Here is a 17384-nt window from a genome sequence, read left to right on the forward strand (position 1 = left end):
CCCCGGGGTCGGCCCCGCCCCCGCAGCGCCGGCCCCGCCCCGCAGCGCGGCGGATGCGGCGCGGCGGCCCCGCCCCTGTGGCCGCGCTTGTCTATAAAGTTGTTGTTGAGACGGCGGGGCGCTAAGATGGCGGCGGCGGCGGCCGTGGCGGGGGCGGGGCGCGGCGGCGGCGCGGAGCCCCGGCAGGAGCGGAACCGGACCCGGAGCTGGGCCGGCGCGGAACGCAGCGAAGGCCGGAGGTGACTGCGGGGCGGCGAGCGGGGCGGGCCCGGGGCAGAGGCCCGACTCGGGCGGTGGGCGCGTCGGCCCCTTCGGCTGGCCGACAGGCCCGGGTTCGAGTCCTAGCACTGCCCCGTTCGTCTCCGACCGGTCACTGCCGTCTGGGGGCCTCGAGGTCCTCGCCTCGAAGTGGGCCCGGTAACGCCCCCAGGGAGGCCCGGCCTTCCAGGGCCCGCCGCGGGGGCTGCGTGAACCTCCTCTTCCCTGCCTCTCCCTCCACGCCCGGCCCCGCTGGCCCGGGGTAGCTGAGGCCGGAGCTCCCGCACCTGCGTTCCTGCGTGGGCCCTGCCCCTTGCCCTGCAACCGGTGTGCTGCGGGAGCGCCAAGGGGAGTAGTAGCGCCCCCGGCACCGAGGCTCAGGCAGGCGTTCTCCACCTGGGGCATCTGATTGTCCCAGCAGAGCCAGCAGCTGTCCCATTGTAGAGACGAGGCAACCGAGGCCGGCCACACGGTTTAGCGCGGCGCTGCTCTGACGGGGTTCCCTCCCGGCAGGATGGAGCCAGGTGAGGAGCTGGAGGAGGAGGACTCTCCCGGCGGCCGGGAGGACGGCTTCACCGCGGAGCACCTGGCTGCTGAGGCCATGGCCGCCGACATGGACCCCTGGCTGGTGTTCGATGCCCGCACCGCGCCTGCGGCCGGGCTGGATGCCTGGCTGGCCAAGTACCCGCCGTCGCAAGTCACCCGCTACGGGGACCCCGGGTCGCCCAACGCCGAGCCCGTGGGCTGGATCGCCGTGTATGGGCAGGGCTACACCCCCAACTCCGGCGACGTGCAGGGGCTGCAGGCGGCCTGGGAGGCTCTGCAGAGCAGCGGCCGGCCTGTCACGCCGGGCACCCTGCGCCAGCTCGCCATCGCCCACCGCGTGCTCTCGGGGAAGTGGCTGATGCACCTGAGCCCTGGCTTCAAGCTGGACCACGCCTGGGCCGGCGTCGCCCGGGCCGTCGTGGAGGGCCGGCTGCAGGTGGCAAAGGTGAGCCCTCGCGCCAAGGAGGGGGGGCGCCAGGTGATCTGCGTCTACACGGACGACTTCACGGACCGCTTGGGCGTCCTGGAGGCGGATTCGGCCATCCGCGCGGCGGGCATCAAGTGCCTGCTCACCTACAAGCCCGATGTGTACACCTACCTGGGCATCTACCGCGCCAACCGCTGGCACCTGTGCCCCACGCTCTACGAGAGCCGCTTCCAGCTCGGGGGCGGGGCCCGCGGCTCCCGCGTGCTGGACCGCGCCAACAACGTGGAGCTGACCTAGCGGGGTGACCACGCCCTGGCCTCCCCCGCCGGGGCCTGCGCGGCCTCGTCCTCCTTGTCCCAAGAAAGCCACGCCCCCAGCTCTGAGGACAAGGTCGCCCAACAACCGCCTGCATCTCAGATCCCCTTGGACTTGTGCCCTGGCTGCCGCCGGCCCCCAGGGGGCGGGCCTGGGCCTCCCTCTTCCTCGCAGCTCCGCCTTGCAGCCCAGGGCCACGGGGTGGGTGCAGACACCCAAGAAGAGAGCCCCGCCGCACCTCCCCTCCGCCTGCACTCGCCCGTCTCCTTCCCCCCTCTCACGGGGAACACAGTGCTTCCAGTCCCTCCCCGTGGAGCCTCTAGTGCGGGGGCCAGAGCCCGCAGGCCTGAGCGTGCCATTTAGCCAGGAGGGTCCTTGCGCCCACTCAGCCCCGGGCAGAGAGGGGATGTGCACCACGGACACGGCCCGCCCCCTCTGCCACCTCCCTCTCTTCCCAGCTACCAGACACGTGCCTGCTCCTGGCATCTCAATAAAACCCAGCCTGGGTCTGTGTCCTGAGTGTTTTTCCAAAACCTGGGTGGTTACCTGCTGTGGTTGCTGGGAGCGGCGGGGCCAGGACACACACACCCCCCACCTGCACACACCCAGCTGGCCGCCTCCCCGCCGCCCCCTCCTGCACCCCGTTGACGCGGTAGGCCTTGGTGCCGGGCCCTGGCTCCCCCGGGAGCCTCAGCGGAGCAGAACCACAGAACCAGTCCCTCAGTGGCTTCCAGTAAGCCAGCGCGCCGTGCTTCCGGCAGGTCTGAGCAGCCTCGCCCAGCCCCAGCTGCTGTTGTGTGTGGCACCTGGTGGTGGCAGTCCTGGCCGGAGCAGGGCGTGGGCTGGGTTCCAGCGCCTACACTGGGCACCTGGGCAGCCAGCGATGTGGGAGCCCGGGCCGCCGCAGAGCGATTCCGACCCCTCGTGGGGAGATGTGGACTCTTTTGCGGTCAGGGGAGCTGAGCCAAGAGGGAAACGCCTCTTCAGAGCTGGGACTTGTGTCCGGCAGAGCGAGAGCGAGGCCCTGACCCCGCTGAGTGCCCCCACGAGGTGAGCCCCTCAGCCACCGTGCATCCGCTCCCGTGGCCCGCCTAGCCCTGCCTGCTGAGCTGCGACGAGCTGGGAGCACGCTCCACGCTGCAGCCCCGCCTCGGCGGGGGCCAGGAGCCCCTTGGGACACTGTGCCAGAGCTGACTCAGCCTCCCGCCGCCTCAGCAAGCTGGAATTTGGAGCAGAGGCGCGGAGATGCCACTGGGCTGACTGGGTGGAAGTGGCTGAGTCATGCAATCCTGGCTCAGCCCCCTCCCCAGCTTCCTACCCACTCTGTCCCCAGGCCAAGTCCCCCTCAACCCGGTCTTGGGAAGTCCCTAGAGCAGCTTGACGTCCTGCCTCCCTCGGGCCGTGGGGGCCTTGCACTTGACCGGACTGCGATCCCAGCCCACAAAGCACTGCTTCCATGATGAGCCGGTCACACGCTGTCCCCTGCCTGAGCCCACGCCTCTGCATCTCCAGACCCCCACAACAGTCTCCCACCGGCCCCCACGGCTCCCTGCAGCCTGCAGGACAAAGCCCACTCTCCTGGGCCCTCCGTGGCAGGCCCCCAGTCTCCCTTGGGCGCCCGTTTGTGCCTGCGCCCACTGCACTGAAGCCAGCTGGCACTCGGCACAGCCCCGGGCATGCTGCCCTGCGCCTTGTGCTTGGACACCTGCCAGGCAGTGCCACTCAGGACTGGGCTCCTCGGAACCGCTCGAGTGAGGGCCAGTCCCTGCTGGCCCCGAAGCCACATGGCCAGGGGCTGTGTGTCAGCCTCAGCCCCATCCCCAGAGCCTAGTGGAGTGCGGGGCCAGCGCAGCCTCTCCAAAACCTGTCCAGAGAACGGATGGAACTACTGACAGCTCGGGCCCGGCCCCCGCCTGCCCCGCCTGCCTCGCTGCCCGCTGGCCGCTCACCCTTGTTCCCGAATCACAAGCTGCCTGTGGTTTTCCTGCGCATCCTGGTCTTTGTCACTTTGTCACTGTGCCTTGGCTCTTGCTGTAGCCCCGACTTGGCACGCCCGACTCTGGCTGGCTGAGTCCATGCCTCAGAGCCACTGGCTTGGTGTCTTCATCCCTACGGTGGCTGGCACACCCCCGGGCTCCCACAATACCTGCTGGCCACCATGGCTCTCGTCTCTGTATGGAGGGGCCCTTGAGTGTGGCTGAGCTCCGTCTTCCAGGGCTTCCTCCTCACCCGGTGTAGGGCCCAGCCTAGTGCAGGTGCCGCCTAAACAGTCTTGGGTAGATGAGTGAGCGGGCGAGTCGCTGTCCGCCTGCAAGCCCGGTGTCCGCCTCTGGTGCGTAACCAGGAGGGGGCGCTGTGCTGTGCTCCGTCACCGGCTCGGCTGTGCTCCCCTGGCCCTGTTGTGATTGCCGTCTGCAGAAGAGGAAACAGGCCCAGAGACGCTCCGCGTTGGCTGGAGGTCACAGAGCTGGAGTGGCAGAGCCCACATGTGCACGCGGCCATTCGGATGCGCCACCCACCCGCTCCCCATCCACGTGAAGCATCGGGGGCTCCCGGCTCAGCGGCTGCAGAGATAAATGGGTGCAGCAATGGCTTAGGTCCTTTTTTTTTTTTTTTTTTTTTTTTTTTTTATGTATTTCTTTGAAAAGCAGAATGAGGCAGAGAGCGCTCTTCCGTCTGCTGGTTCACTCCCAAATGGTTGTAACATCTGGTCCAGGCAGAAGCCAGCGCCGGGAGCTCCGTCTGGCTCTCCCACGTGGGTGCAGGGGCTCAGCATCCGCTGCTTTCCCAGCGCATTAGGCGGGAGCTGGGTTGGAAGCGGAGCAGCCGGGACTCGAATGCCGGCCTTGTAAAGCAGGCAGGCCAGGTCCTCGGGACCCCGGGGAGAGGCTGTGCCGACACTGACACTCCCCTTTGTCCCTGCAGAGAACGAAGCCAGCCCGGGCAACCGTGTTCTCCCGCGTCTACAGCAGGGACCCCTCAGCCCCCCCACCCCAGGCTGGCAGGGGCTTCTGCTCTGTTGGGCCAGCCCCTTCCCGCCTGGCCCCAGGGTGTAGAACCAAGAAAAGACAACGGACCCCCCCGCCAGTCACACACTGTGAACCCCCCACCCCAGGGCCGAGGCCCCCAGAGGGGTTGTCAGAGACTGGGAGGATCTCTGCCTGACACCCCAAGCTCCGGATGGGACCCCCAGCCCCCCGGGGGGGGCAGGAAACAGCGGAGTGGGAGAAGCCTGCGGCTGGAGCTCTGGCTGGGCTCGGGGGATTTTCCCCGCGGGGCAGCTGCTCCCCACTCCCGCCGGCTGGGAGGGGCCCTGGCAGGGACCAGGATTGGGTCACACAGCTGATTCAGCCCCGGAGGGAAACTCCCCGTCCTCTGACGCGCGTCCCCCGGTGCCGAGGGGTAAACTCGAGGGCACCCAGATGAGAAACCCACCAAGCCCATCTGGTTTGGGTTCTGGCTCTGGGTGGAGTAAAGTGAAACTGGACCGAGAGACGCAGGACGAAGGCTGGCAGAGGGCGGGGACAGCTGCCCGGGGAAAGACGGCAGAGTGATGGCCGCCCTGTCACGCTTTGGTGTTGGCAGAAAACAGTGTTTTGTTTTGTTTTTGTTTTTTAATTATTTATTTGAAATAGTTTCAGAGAGGCAGAGGCAGAGAGAGGTTTTTCATCCGCGGGTTCACTCCCCAGTTGGCCACAATGGCCAGAGCTGAGCCAATCCGAAGCCAGGAGCCAGGAGCTTCCTCCAGGTCTCCCACGTGGGTGCAGGGGCCCAAGGACTTGGACCATCTTCTACTGCTCTCCCAGGCCACAGCAGAGAGCTGGACGGAAAGTGGAGCAGCCGGGACTGGAACTGGTGCCCGTATGGGATGCCGGCACTGCAGGTGGCGGCCTTACCCACTAAGCCACAGTGCTGGCTCCAGAAAATATTTTTAAAAAGTAGTTAATCAAGGACCAGCACTGCGTGCAGTGGGTTTAGACAAAACAGAGGGCACAGGCCTCCCTGGGACAAGTTCCCCAACTTCGGGTGCCAACCCTGCTCCTGGGGGGACCCTAGAAGAGGGAACAGGCCGGCCTCTGCTGAGCTTGGCAGAGAGGCTGGTGCCCGCGGGAAGCCCGCCACACCCGCGGAGGCCAGGAGGGGGCAGCGGAGCACCCTCCAAACCCCAATCCTTCCCTCCTCCCCCTCCAGCCTCCTTTTCCTGTCTGCCCCCCTCCTCCGGCCTCAACACACAACCTCACGCCCATGTGCATGTACGTGTGTGTGTGTGTGTGTGTGTGTGTATACAGATAAGCATGCACGCGGGCACTGGGGGGCCACCGCTAGGCTCCTGTCCCCCAGGGAGCCCGGGGAAGCCCTGCTACCGTGGGCCCTGAGCCAGGGGCCTGCTGGGTGCCGGAAGCCGAGCTCGGTGGCGCCCTGGGGTGTGACCAGGGCCCCACGCAGGCGAGCTCTGCCCCAGTTGGCTCCCGCTCCCAGGCTGCGTGACTCACCCTGGCCCCCCATGACTCAGTTTACACCGCGGCCTGGAGGTCCTCCCAACACGGGTGGGGCGGTTTATTGGCGCAGTCCAGGCCCGCCTGCCTTTCATCCCCGGATGAGCGTTTCATCCCACTCCTGGCCCAGGGCAGCAGCTGGCACCCATGAGGGCAGCTGGCTGGGCTGCCAGGAGCCTGGGGGACAGGAAGGGTGGGGAGTCGCAGTCAGGGGCCAATTGGCGTCCGAGAACTGGCCGACAGGCTGCGACTACCCTGGGATGGCCAGGGTTAGTGCTGGGCCAGGCTGAGAATTCAATCTGGTCTCCCACGTGGGCGGCGGGGACCCGAGGACCCCGGCTGTCCACTGCTGCCACACAAGGGCCGAGGAGCTGCAGTCGGAACAGAGCCGGTTCCTGAAGCCCCTGGGACGACCCACCGCTTCCTGCTCCCCAGCTGCACCCGTCCCGTGCTAAGTGCTCTGCATGTCTTACCTCGTTTGCTCCCCCAACAACCCCCCCCCCCCCAGCAGGCACATCCTTTTCTCAAACGCCAAAGCCAAGTCATGAAGCTCGGGGCATCGCCCAGGTTACCAAGTCACCAAGCCCAGGCAAACAGGGCCTGGCGTGTGAGCGGCCGGTTAAGCCTCTGCGCCCACACTGGCATCCGCTATCAGACCGCCCGGCTGCTCCATTTCCCATCCAGCTCCCTGCTAATGCGCCTGAGAGGCGGGCGGTGATGGGCCGAGGGCTTGGGCCCCGGCCAGCCGTGCGGGAGGCCTAGATGGGGTTCCAGCCTTCTGGCTTCAGCCCGGATCAGCCTCAGCTGCTGGGGCCATTGGAGAGTAAACCAGCAATAGAAGACCTCTCTCTCTCTCTCTGTCTCTCGTCTCCCTCCCTCTCTGCCACTCTGTCACATAAATAAACACATAGATCCTTAAAACAAACCCAGGCCAGCTGACAGCAGAACTCACACTGGAGACCTACCCTACCCCCTGAGTGCTGACTGCGGCAGATACAGGTCTCCCCCACATCTCATGGGTCTCCCTGGAAACCTCTGTTTGTTTGTTTTTAAGATTCATTTATTTATTTGAAAGGCAGAGTTACAGAGAGGCAGAGGCAGAGAGAGAGAGAGAGAGAGGTCTTCCATCTGCTGGTTCACTCCCCAGATGGCTGCATTGGCTGGAGCTGAGCTGATCCAAAGCCAGGAGCCAGGAGCTTCTTCCACGTCTCCCATGTGGGTGCAGGGGCCCAAGCACTTGGGCCATCTTCTACTGCTTTCCCAGGCCATAGCAGAGAGCCAGATCGGAAGTGGAACAGCTGGGACTCAAACTGGCATCCATACAGGATGCCAGCACTGCAGGCAGCAACTTTACCCACTTTGCCACATCACCGGCCCGGAAGCCTGTGCTGTTAGGAACCACTGACCAACACGGAGAATCTGAGCCTCCCCGTGCCCAGTGAGAGGGACTGCCCAAAACTCACATAGCAGAACAGAAGTCCTGGCCGTGACCGTGATGCTGGCCCCACCACCTCGGGTGGGAGAGGTGGCTGGCACAGGGCAGGGTGCCCCAGACGAGCAGTGGGGAGCCCCCCTTCCCTGTCTGGACTCAGGGTCCTCCTCGGCCCTGTGGGGTCAGTAGTGGCTTGAGGCATAGGCACACGTGGGGATCAGAAGCAGCGCAGCCATGGGCTCCTGGTGACAGCCGGGTCCGGCAGCATCACTAGCCTGAACGTGGCCCCTGGTCCTTGGTCAGCCCAGGATCCACCAAACAGATCCTCCACCTGCCCTGCAGAGCCCTGGATGGCCAGGCCAGGAAGTCCTTCCACGTCCAGCAGGGGGCCCGCCCCTGCTCCCCAGACTCCAGCCCCTGCCCCGTTCACCACCGCTCACCCCCCCGCCCACAGCGAGCTCCTAGCGCACCCGTCCAGCTCCCCGCCCCTGCACACCCCCACCGTGTGCCCCAGGCCGAGGATCTGTGTCCGCTGTCCGCAGCCCCTCGTGTCTCCCAACCTCAAGTCCTCCTCTGCCAGGAAGCCTCCCCAACTCACCCCGCTCGAGTTGGGAGGAATCCCCTCCTCCATGGCCACAACAGCTGGTCCAGGAGCGCCCACACGGCGGCAGGGACCCAAGTACTGGGTCACCGTCCGCTGCTTTCCCAGGAGCATTAGCAGGAAGCTGCACTGGAAGCAGAGCAGCCGGGACCCGAACCAGCACGCCAACACGGGGTACAGGCATCTTCACCTGCCGTTCCCCTCTGGATTGAGTTGATTCAGACGCGCGGTGGACACGGAGCTGCACCACACAAGAGGCACTGCCCAGCCGTGACCAGGAAGTGGCGCCCACCACACAGCCACCAGGGGGAAGCTCACATGCACAAGCCACAAACACACAGGCTGTGTGACTCCACCACTGGGAGGTTCTAAAGAAGACAAAACAAACCCAGGGGGCCGCGCTGCGCCGTAGCGGGTAAGACCTCTGCTCGCAGCACTGGCGTCCCACATGGGCTCTGGTCTGTGTCCCGGCTGCTCCACTTCTTTTATTTATTTATTTATTTTTTTGACAGGCAGAGTGGACAGTGAGAGAGAGAGAGACAGAGAGAAAGGTCTTCCTTTGCTGTTGGTTCACCCTCCAATGGCCGCCACGGCCGGCGCACCGCGCTGATCCAAAGGCAGGAGCCAGGTGCTTCTCCTGGTCTCCCATGGGGTGCAGGGCCCAAGTACTTGGGCCATCCTCCACTGCACTCCCTGGCCACAGCAGAGAGCTGGCCTGGAAGAGGGGTAACCGGGACAGAATCCGGCGCCCCGACCGGGACTAGAACCCGGTGTGCCGGTGCCTCAAGGAGGAGGATTAGCCTAGTGAGCTGCAGCGCCGGCTCGGCTGCTCCACTTCTGATCCAGCTCCCTGTTGATGGCCCAGGAAGGCAACCAAAGATGGCCCAAGTGCTTGGGCCCCTGCACCCATGTGGGAGACCCGGAAGAAGCTCCTGGATCCTGGCTTCCACCTGGCTTCCACCTGGCTCAGCTCTGGCTGTTACAACCATTTGGGGAGTAAACCAGCGGATGGGAGATTTCTGTCTCTGTTTCTCCCTCTTTCTCTCTGTGATTCTGACTTCCAAATCAATCTTGATTTAAAAAAAAAACAACAACAACAACAAAAAAACTATGGTAACAGACGTTGTTAACCGATTTCCCAGTGGGGACGGGGGATGACGGCAGAGGAGCAGGAGAGAAGTTGGCGGGGGAGGGATAAAACGTTCTGTCTCTTAATTGGAATAGTTCTGCTGGGCTAAACACCAGATCAGTGAAGACATATGGCCAGAACATTCACCACGTGTGAATTCTGGGTTTGTTTTTTTTTTTTTAAAGACAGGACAGAGAGTTCTGTTATACACTATTCTCAGTTTCCATTTAAAATGTGTTTTGTTTTTTTTTTAAGATTTATTTTATCTATTTGAATGGCAGAGTTACAGAGAGATCTTCTATCCACTGGTTCATTCCCCAAATGGCCACAATGACCAGGGCTGGGCCAGGCCAAAGCCAGGAGCCAGGAGCTTCTTCCGGGTGCCCCATGTGGGCGCAGGGGCCCAGGCACTTCGGCCATCTGCTCCTGTTCCCCAGGCCCATTAGCAGGGAGCTGAACCCAGAAGTGCAGCAGCCGGGACTTCAACCAGCGCCCGTGTGAGGTGCTGGTGCTGCAGGCAGCGGCTTAACCCACTTGCCACAATGCTGGCCCCACACATTTATTTTTTCTTAATCTGAAAGGCAAAGAGGAGGTTCCCATCTGCAGGTTCACTTCCCAGTGCCCGTAACAGCCTGAGCTGGGCCAGGCAGAGGCTGAGAGGGGGAACTCAGTATGGTTCTTCCACTGTGCGCAGAAACCCGGGTCCCTGCGCCACCACGGCTGCCTCCCAAGGTCTGCAAGCAGGCTGCGGCATCAGCAGCAGAATGGGGCCGGCTGTGGTGCAGTGGGCTAAGCCTTCGCCTGCAGTGCCGGCATCCCATATGGACGCGGGTTCGAGTGCCGGCTGCCCCACTTCCGATCCAGCTCTCTGCTATGGCATGGGAAAGCGGTAGAAGAAGGCCCATATGCTTGGGCCCCTGCACCCATGTGGGAGACCCGGAAGAAGCTCCTGGCTCCTGGCTTCAGACTGGCTCAACTCCGGCTTTTGTGGCCACTTGGGGGGGGTGAACCAGTAGATGGAAGATCTCTCTCTCTCTCGATCTCTCTCTCTCGATCTCTCTCTCTCTCTCTCTCGATCTCTCTCTCTCTGTAACTCTGCCTTTCAAATAAATAAACCTTAAAATATATAAGAAATGCAATTAAAGATTTCAAATACAGGGAGGAACTTGAAATATTAAGAAAATAATAAGGAAATGAAAATGCTAATGACTTGATTTGCACAGTACAGCTCGGTGCCTTTGTATTTTTTTATTTTTTTAATTTTATTTATTTATTTTTATTTTTTTGACAGGCAGAGTGGACAGTGAGAGAGAGAGAGAGAGAGAGAGAAAGGTCTTCCTTTGCCGTTGGTTCACCCTCCAATGGCCGCCACGGCCGGCGCACCGCGCTGATCCGATGGCAGGAGCCAGGAGCTTTTCCTGGTCTCCCATGGGGTGCAGGGCCCAAGCACGTGGGCCATCCTCCACTGCACTCCCGGGCCACAGCAGAGAGCTGGCCTGGAAGAGGGGCAACCGGGACAGAATCCGGCGCCCTGACCGGGACTAGAACCCGGGGTGCCGGCACCGCAGGCGGAGGATTAGCCTAGTGAGCCGCGGCGCCGGCACAGCTCGGTGGCTTTGTGAAAGGCTACACTGTCTCCATGGAAGTGTATAAATATTACATGTTAATAAAAATGGCTCAGGTGCATTTTATGTTACCTTTTACCCAATTAAAAAAAAAAAAAGCCAGGGGTGGAGTTCCTGGCTTCACTTCCCAGGAGTGAAACAGCTTAGAGAAATCTTTCTCCCCTCTCCCCCCCCCCACTCCCCTCTCGCTCGCTCGCTCACTCTCTCTCTCTCGCTCCATCTTTCAGATCAATACTAAGCCTTTAAAAATAAGCTTGAGTGGGTGTTTAGAACCATGGATAGATGCCCCTCGGGTGCCCGCATCTGTACTGGAGGACCTGGGTTCCAGTCCCAGCTCTGTTCTCCGTCCCGGCTTCCTGCTAGTGGGCACCCGGGGGCAGCAGACGAAGACTCGAGTGCGTCTCTGTCCCCCGTGGGCAGACCTGGACAGAGTTCTAGGCCCTAGCTGTTGGGGGCATTTGGGGAGAGAACAAGCGGATGAGAAATATCTCTTTCTCTCTCTGCTTTTCAAGTAAAATTATTAATTAATTCTGAAAAGATATAATTAAAAGGTAATATTCTAAAGGAAAAAATTTAAATATAAAAGAATTGATTTTTAAAATAATTTATTTATTTGAAAGGCAAAGCTACAGAGAGAGGTAGAGGGACGGATCTTCCATCCGTTGGCTCACTCACTCTCTAAACGGCTGTAACAGCTGGGACTGGGCCAGGTTGAAGCCAGGAGCCAGGAGCTTCATCCAGGTCTCCCACGTGGGTGCAGGGGCCCAGGCACTTGAGCCATCCTCCACTGCTTTCCCAGGAGCATTAGCCGGGAGCTGGATTGGAAGTGGAGCAGCCGGGACTCAGACCGGCAACCGTATGGGATGCAGGCATCGAAGGTGGCTTTACCGGCTGTGCCACAGTGCTGGTGTCTAAAGGAATTTCTTCTCCTGACTTCCTTTTATGGCTGCCAAGCTGAGAAACACAGACACAGATACTGGTGTAGGGACAAACGCACACAGACATGAGGATACCTCAAAAAGCCAAAAAGTTCATGGAAAATGACATTAAAAAGGTTATTTTGGCAAAGAAATATTTGACATCCATGCATAGTTTTTTATGAATTTTTGAAGACCCTCAGAGTTACAGGGTGGTGGTGGTGGGGTTTCCATCTGCTGGTTCACTCTCCAATTGGCCACAACGGCTGGAGCTGCACCAATCCAAAGCCAGGAGCCAGGCGCTTCTTCTGGGTCTCCCATGTGGCTGCAGGGGCCCAAGCACTTGGGCCATCTTCCACTGCTTTCCCAGGCCATAGCAGAGAGCAGGATTGGAAGTGGAGCAGCCGGGACTCGAACCAGCGCCCATATGAGATGCAGTTACTGCAGGCAGCGGCTTTACCTGCTACACCACAGTGCTGGCCCCAGGCATGGATTTCAGAATTTTTTTTTTAATTTGACAAGTAGAGTTATAGACAGACAGAGAGAGAGAGAGAAAGAGAGAGAAAGGTCTTCCTTCCATTGGTTCACTCCCCAAATGGCCGCTATGGCCGGCACACTGCGCTGATCTGAAACCAGGAGCAGGTGCTTCCTTCTGGTCTCCCATGCGGGTGCAGGGCCCAAGCACTTGGGCCATCCTCCACTGCACTCCCGGGCCACAGCAGAGAGCTGGACTGGAAGAGGAGCAACCGGGACTAGAACCTGGCGCCCATATGGGATGCTGGCGCCACAAGCAGAGGATTAACCGAGTGAGCCACGGCGCCGGCCCCTCAACATTTGTTTTGCACCAAAGGTAAATTTACCTTTTTGGTCAATCTCTCATGACTTTTTTTTTTTTTTTTTTTTGAAAGACTCCTTTTCTATCTCCAAAATGTACAATCTTTAACAATTTTTCTGAGCAGGGAGAAGAGGTAGTCTCCTGCATAGCCCCAGGGATTACCCGGCCAGATTTCCCGCACGAGGGATTACCTGGCTGTGGTCACTGGGGGCTTGCGGGGAGGGGGGCACGCCTGGGCAGGAGCACTGCCTGCAACAGCCAGGCTGGGGCAGAGAGAGCGAGGGTGCGGCTGGAGGGCCACCCAAGGTCCACCGGGTTTGGGAAGACCTGGACGACTACGTGAAGGATTCGGGGCGCTCTGTTCCTCAGCTGTGGGGCTTTGAGAGGTGGCTTGATTCCCCCGTGCATGCAGCTACTCGTCTATAAAATGGGTACAATATTTTTTAAAGAATTTATTCATTTATTTGAAAATCAGAGTTACAGAGAGAGAGGAGAGGCAGAGAGAGAGAGAGAGACAGGTCTTCCATCCGCTGGTTTACTCCCCAAATGGCCGCAACAGCTGGAGCTGTGCCAATCCGAAGCCAGGATTCTGGAGCTTCCTCTGTGTCTCCCACACTAGCGCAGGGGCCCAAAGACTTGGGCCATCTTCTACTGCTTCCCCAGGCCGTACCAGAGAGCTGGATCAGAAGTGGAGCAGCCAGGATTTGAACTGGCACCCATACGGGATGCCGCCACTGCAAGCTGTGGCTTTACCCACTACGCCACGTGCCAGTCCTGAAAATGGGCACAATATTATAATATCTATCTCACAGGGGTGTTGCTGGGGTAAGTAAATGGCTCTGGGGTAGCGGCTGAAACACCACTCGAGACGTCCGCATCCCACGCTGGAGCGCCTGGGGCTGGGTCTCGGCTCTGCTCCGATTCCAGCTTCCTACTGCTGTGACCCCAGGGAGGCAGCAGGTCCAAGTTCCTGGGTCTCTGTCACCCAGATGAGAGACTCGGCTTGCACTACAACTGTTGGGGACAGAATCAGCAGATGAAAGATCCTCTCTCTCTCTCCCTCTCTCTCTCTCTCCCTCTCTCTCTCCTTTTTCAAATGAATCAATTCATTAAAAAGAAGAAGCCAGACCCCAAAGAGTACTAAATCAGAAGGTTCCATTTATATGAAATTGAAGAGGCAAGACTAAGCTGTGATGCTAGCGGTGAGCTGTGGGTGGGGGAGACAGCGGGGGTGGCACAAGGAGCCCTCGAGGCCCCGGGAGCCCCCTGTCTTGGTGCCAGTGGTGGGGGCTGGGTGAGTTGACAGGTACCGAAAAGGCCGCTGAGCTGAGCATGTGGCTGGGTGCGCGTCACCGTATGTCACACTCCCGGTTCATCCGCGACCGAAGCTTAGGAGCTGACACCGGAAACAGGAAAGCACAGGGTCCGCCTTCATGATCTGGGCCCGGCTCTGCGGCGCACAAGGTTAAACCTCCGTCTGCGTGTGCGGTTCCAGTCCCCGCTGCTCCTCTTCCAATCCAGCTCTCTGCTGTGGCCTGGGAAAGCAGTAGACGATGGCCCAAGTCCTTGGGCCCTGCACCCGTGGGAGACCTGGAAGAAGCCCCTGGCTCCGGATTGGCACAACTCTGGCAGTTGTGGCCAACTGGGGAGTGAACCAGCAGATGGACAACCTCTCTCTCTCTCCCTCTCTCTCTCTCTCTGTAACTCTGCCTCTCAAATAAATAAATAAATAAAATCTTTTTAGAAAGAAATGATGTGGAGAGGAAAATGCTGATTCCTGATTTGGTCAGTACACGCCATGTGTGGGTACTGAAATACCACATTGTACCCCACAGACATGTACAGTTATGTATTAGTTCAAAGAAATAAGAATGTCACATAATAAGAAAAACACATAATGTGCTCATAAAAATTAAGCTTTGCACTTTCTTTTGTGAAAATATTTATTTATTTATTTGAAAGGCAGAGTGACAAAGAGAGAAAAAGAAACAGAGAGAGAGAGAGAGATCTTTCATCCACTGGTTCTCTCCCCAGATGGTCACAGCAGCCAGTTCTGGGCCAGGCAAAGCCAGAAGCTAGAACTCCGTCTGGGTCTCCCACGTGGGTGCAGGGCCCAAGTACTCGAGCCGTCTTCTGCTGCCCTCCTGGGCGCTTTCGCAGGGAGCTGGACCAGAAGTGGAGCAGCCGGGACCCGAACCGGTGCTCTGATATGAGATCTGGTGTCTCGAGTGGAGGTGTAGCCCACGGAACTGCACACCAGCCCCAACATTCAGCTTTCCTGCCCTGAAGGCCATTGTCACAAATGTGAAGACTGCCTACTGACGGTGGGGGGGGAGCGGGGGGGGACATTTGCCACTCAGATACCTGTTAAGGCTTTATTATCCAGAATACATAAACAGCTGATACAACCTCAACACACACACACACACAAATCCAATCACAAATGGGAAAGGACGTGAGAACACCTCCGTCCAAAACAGACACTGTATCCTTTGAGACCAAGAAGCACGTGGGAAATAAATAATAAGGGTGAGCAAAGGTTTGGGCAAATTCACACCTTCACCCGCTGCTGGTGGAAACGTACATCGGTGCGGAGCTTTCTCCAACAGCCTGGCCGAAGGTCCCCATGTGAGCCGGCAAGTTCACACCCAAGAGAATTGAACACAGAGCCACAGACAGCTTGCCTCTGGGGCCATGCAGTACCAACGGTCACCACCACCCACAAGGAGACGCAAGGTCCAGCCGCTGACGAACGCGTAAGTGAACCGGGTGACGGACGTGGCGGGGAGCATCCCTCAGCCATCGGGGGGCCGAGCACTGACCCCACGCGGCAACTTGCGAGCCTTGAGGACAGCTCGCTAGCTGGAAGGAGCTGGACCCCAAATGTCGCCGAGTGCAGCTCTGTTGACAGGAGCTGCTCAGGCTCGTCAGATCCAGGTTCCCGGTTCTCCGGGAACGGGAGCCGGGGAAAATTGGAGCGATTACTTAATAGGTACGGGGTGTTTTTCTGCAGCGATAAAGTTTTGAAACAAGAGAGAGGTGGTGGTTGCACAACCTGATGGCCGCTGCAGTGCGGTTAATTGTATGTTATGTGAACTTGACCTCCATTAAGAAAGTAAACTTCAATTTAAAAAGAGAACGGGAATTGGAAAACATAAACATCGCCTGCCACGCCCCCCGCGGCACGGATCCTGCTGGCTGCCCCAGCCTCGCCCGCCCTGTCGCCTCCCCTCACCTCGCTGCAGCCCCAAGAGGTGGGGATTCTCGGGGCTCCCACAGAGAGAGGGACGGAGCCAGGCCCGCAGGGCAGCCCAGAGACAGCGGCGGGGCCTCTCGGGCCTCCCCGTGCACCCCTCCTCCCAGCCTCCCAGTGCCCCCACCCCCTCTCCTGGCTCCCCTGGGCAGGAGCTGGTGAGCTCAGGGCACGGGCACGTCTCTGTGGCCAGAGCGGGGCGGGGTGACTGAGGGGCCTGGAATGTGCCGCCTCCTCGCACAGGCCCTCCTGTGGCTCCACCGACCGTTGGAGCAGGAAGGGACTTCCAGACTTGTCACGTACACACACTCACACACACACGGAGACCTGAGCCCCTGCTCGGCCAGCTGTCACCCCTGACCCGTCCACACTCGGTGTGTGTGTGCAGGCGCACGTGTGTGTGTGTATGTGTGTGTGTGACCAGAGTGCCAAGGCTCCCAGCCCTGGGGCTTTTCAGTCACCTGCGGCGCGCGCGTTTCATTGTTGCTGTTTGTCAAACGCCCGCCCTGCGCGGTGCTAAGCCTGTACCTCCAACAGCCCTGAGACGCAGTCACGCCGTTTCCCTGTGAGTGACCCAGGGGGAGAACCCAGGGACCCCGTGAGACCCTGCGCCCCGCCCCCCCTACACACACACCTGCACTTCTCATTCTGGGAAGGGGCTGTAGCTTCTTTTTCTTTTTAGGGGCAGCCAGGAGTTGAGTAGCACCAGGGCGAGGGAGGGGCGGTGGAGCCAGCTCCTGGATCCCAGACAGAAAATGGTCGCTCGGGCCAGGGTGGTCTCCTGGTTCTGAGCCCTTGAGAGCCCCGGTAGACCCCCGACCGCTGTTCCCAAGGCAGGCCTGGGAACAGAAGCAGAGCTGCCCGCTGATGAGCGGGGGGCACAGCCGGAGAGCCCAGTCCTCCGGCTCCAGTTCCGTGGCACTGACAGCCCCGAGCGCTCGCTCGCTCGCTCTCTCTCTCTCTCTCTCTCTCTCGGCCTCAGTCTTCCCATCTCTACAATGGGAGCACGCCAGGAATGTGTGTCGGGATGCTCCTCCTGGCATTCTGCCTCTGCGAAGCCTTGGAAAATCCTGGCCGAGCTGGGCTAACGGCGATGGCCAGTGACCTCCGTGGGCGGTTCTCGGTCCCGGCTTCCCCCTCGGAACACCGGGCGTGATGGCTGACCCTCTCTTCCAAGCACGCCCTACGCTAGCATGGCAGATCTTGCATAGCGCTCCACGCAAGGCTGGCTCCCCCGCCCAGCCCGCAGCGGGTGCTGCCCGCAAGACACCTGCGTCCCGCGAGAGACGCCCACTGCCTGCGGGGGCTCTGGATCCACACTTGTGGTCGCTCCTGCGGTCGCCCCAAATAATACATTTTGTCTGTGGACCGGTCACAGCGCTAGCTGCTTTGCGGGGCGGGGGGGGGGGGCTTAAGATACCCCACCACTTCGGCGGGGCCTGTCATTTACCCCCTGGAGCCTAGGGACAGCAGCGGCAGAGGAGCATCACGTGGCCTCCAGCAAATCGTGAGAGCCAGAATTAGGTACCACGTGTGTGTTTTTTTTTTTT

General features: G+C 60.2%; 1 protein-coding gene across 2 annotated transcripts; it reads left to right on the top strand.

Moving 5' to 3' along the window:
- The first annotated feature begins 104 nt into the window (after window positions 1-104).
- C1H11orf68 (chromosome 1 C11orf68 homolog) lies at window positions 105-2059 on the top strand. Of its 2 annotated transcripts, none has more exons than XM_017346849.4 (2): window positions 105-239; window positions 680-2059. In XM_017346849.4, exon 2 carries the CDS (start codon window positions 773-775, stop codon window positions 1526-1528), a length of 756 nt encoding a protein of 251 aa, XP_017202338.2. In that variant the 5' UTR covers window positions 105-239; window positions 680-772; the 3' UTR covers window positions 1529-2059. The 2 variants fall into 2 exon arrangements, with proteins under 2 accessions (XP_017202338.2, XP_002709286.2); XM_002709240.6 differs by having other exon boundaries at window positions 107-239; window positions 772-2059.
- The last annotated feature ends 15325 nt before the right edge of the window (window positions 2060-17384 follow it).

This window comes from Oryctolagus cuniculus, chromosome 1, assembly GCF_051225735.1.
Source record: "Oryctolagus cuniculus isolate XC-2025 breed Fujian yellow rabbit chromosome 1, ASM5122573v1, whole genome shotgun sequence".
In the NCBI taxonomy this organism is placed as follows: Eukaryota; Metazoa; Chordata; class Mammalia; order Lagomorpha; family Leporidae; genus Oryctolagus; species Oryctolagus cuniculus.

Coding starts and splice junctions, on each gene's coding strand:
- C1H11orf68 (XM_002709240.6), top strand. CDS start 127: ATGGCGGCGGCGGCGGCCGTGGCGGGGGCGGGGCGCGGCGGCGGCGCG. Junction 240..771: donor GAACGCAGCGAAGGCCGGAG/GTGACTGCGGGG, acceptor CCCTCCCGGCAG/GATGGAGCCAGGTGAGGAGC.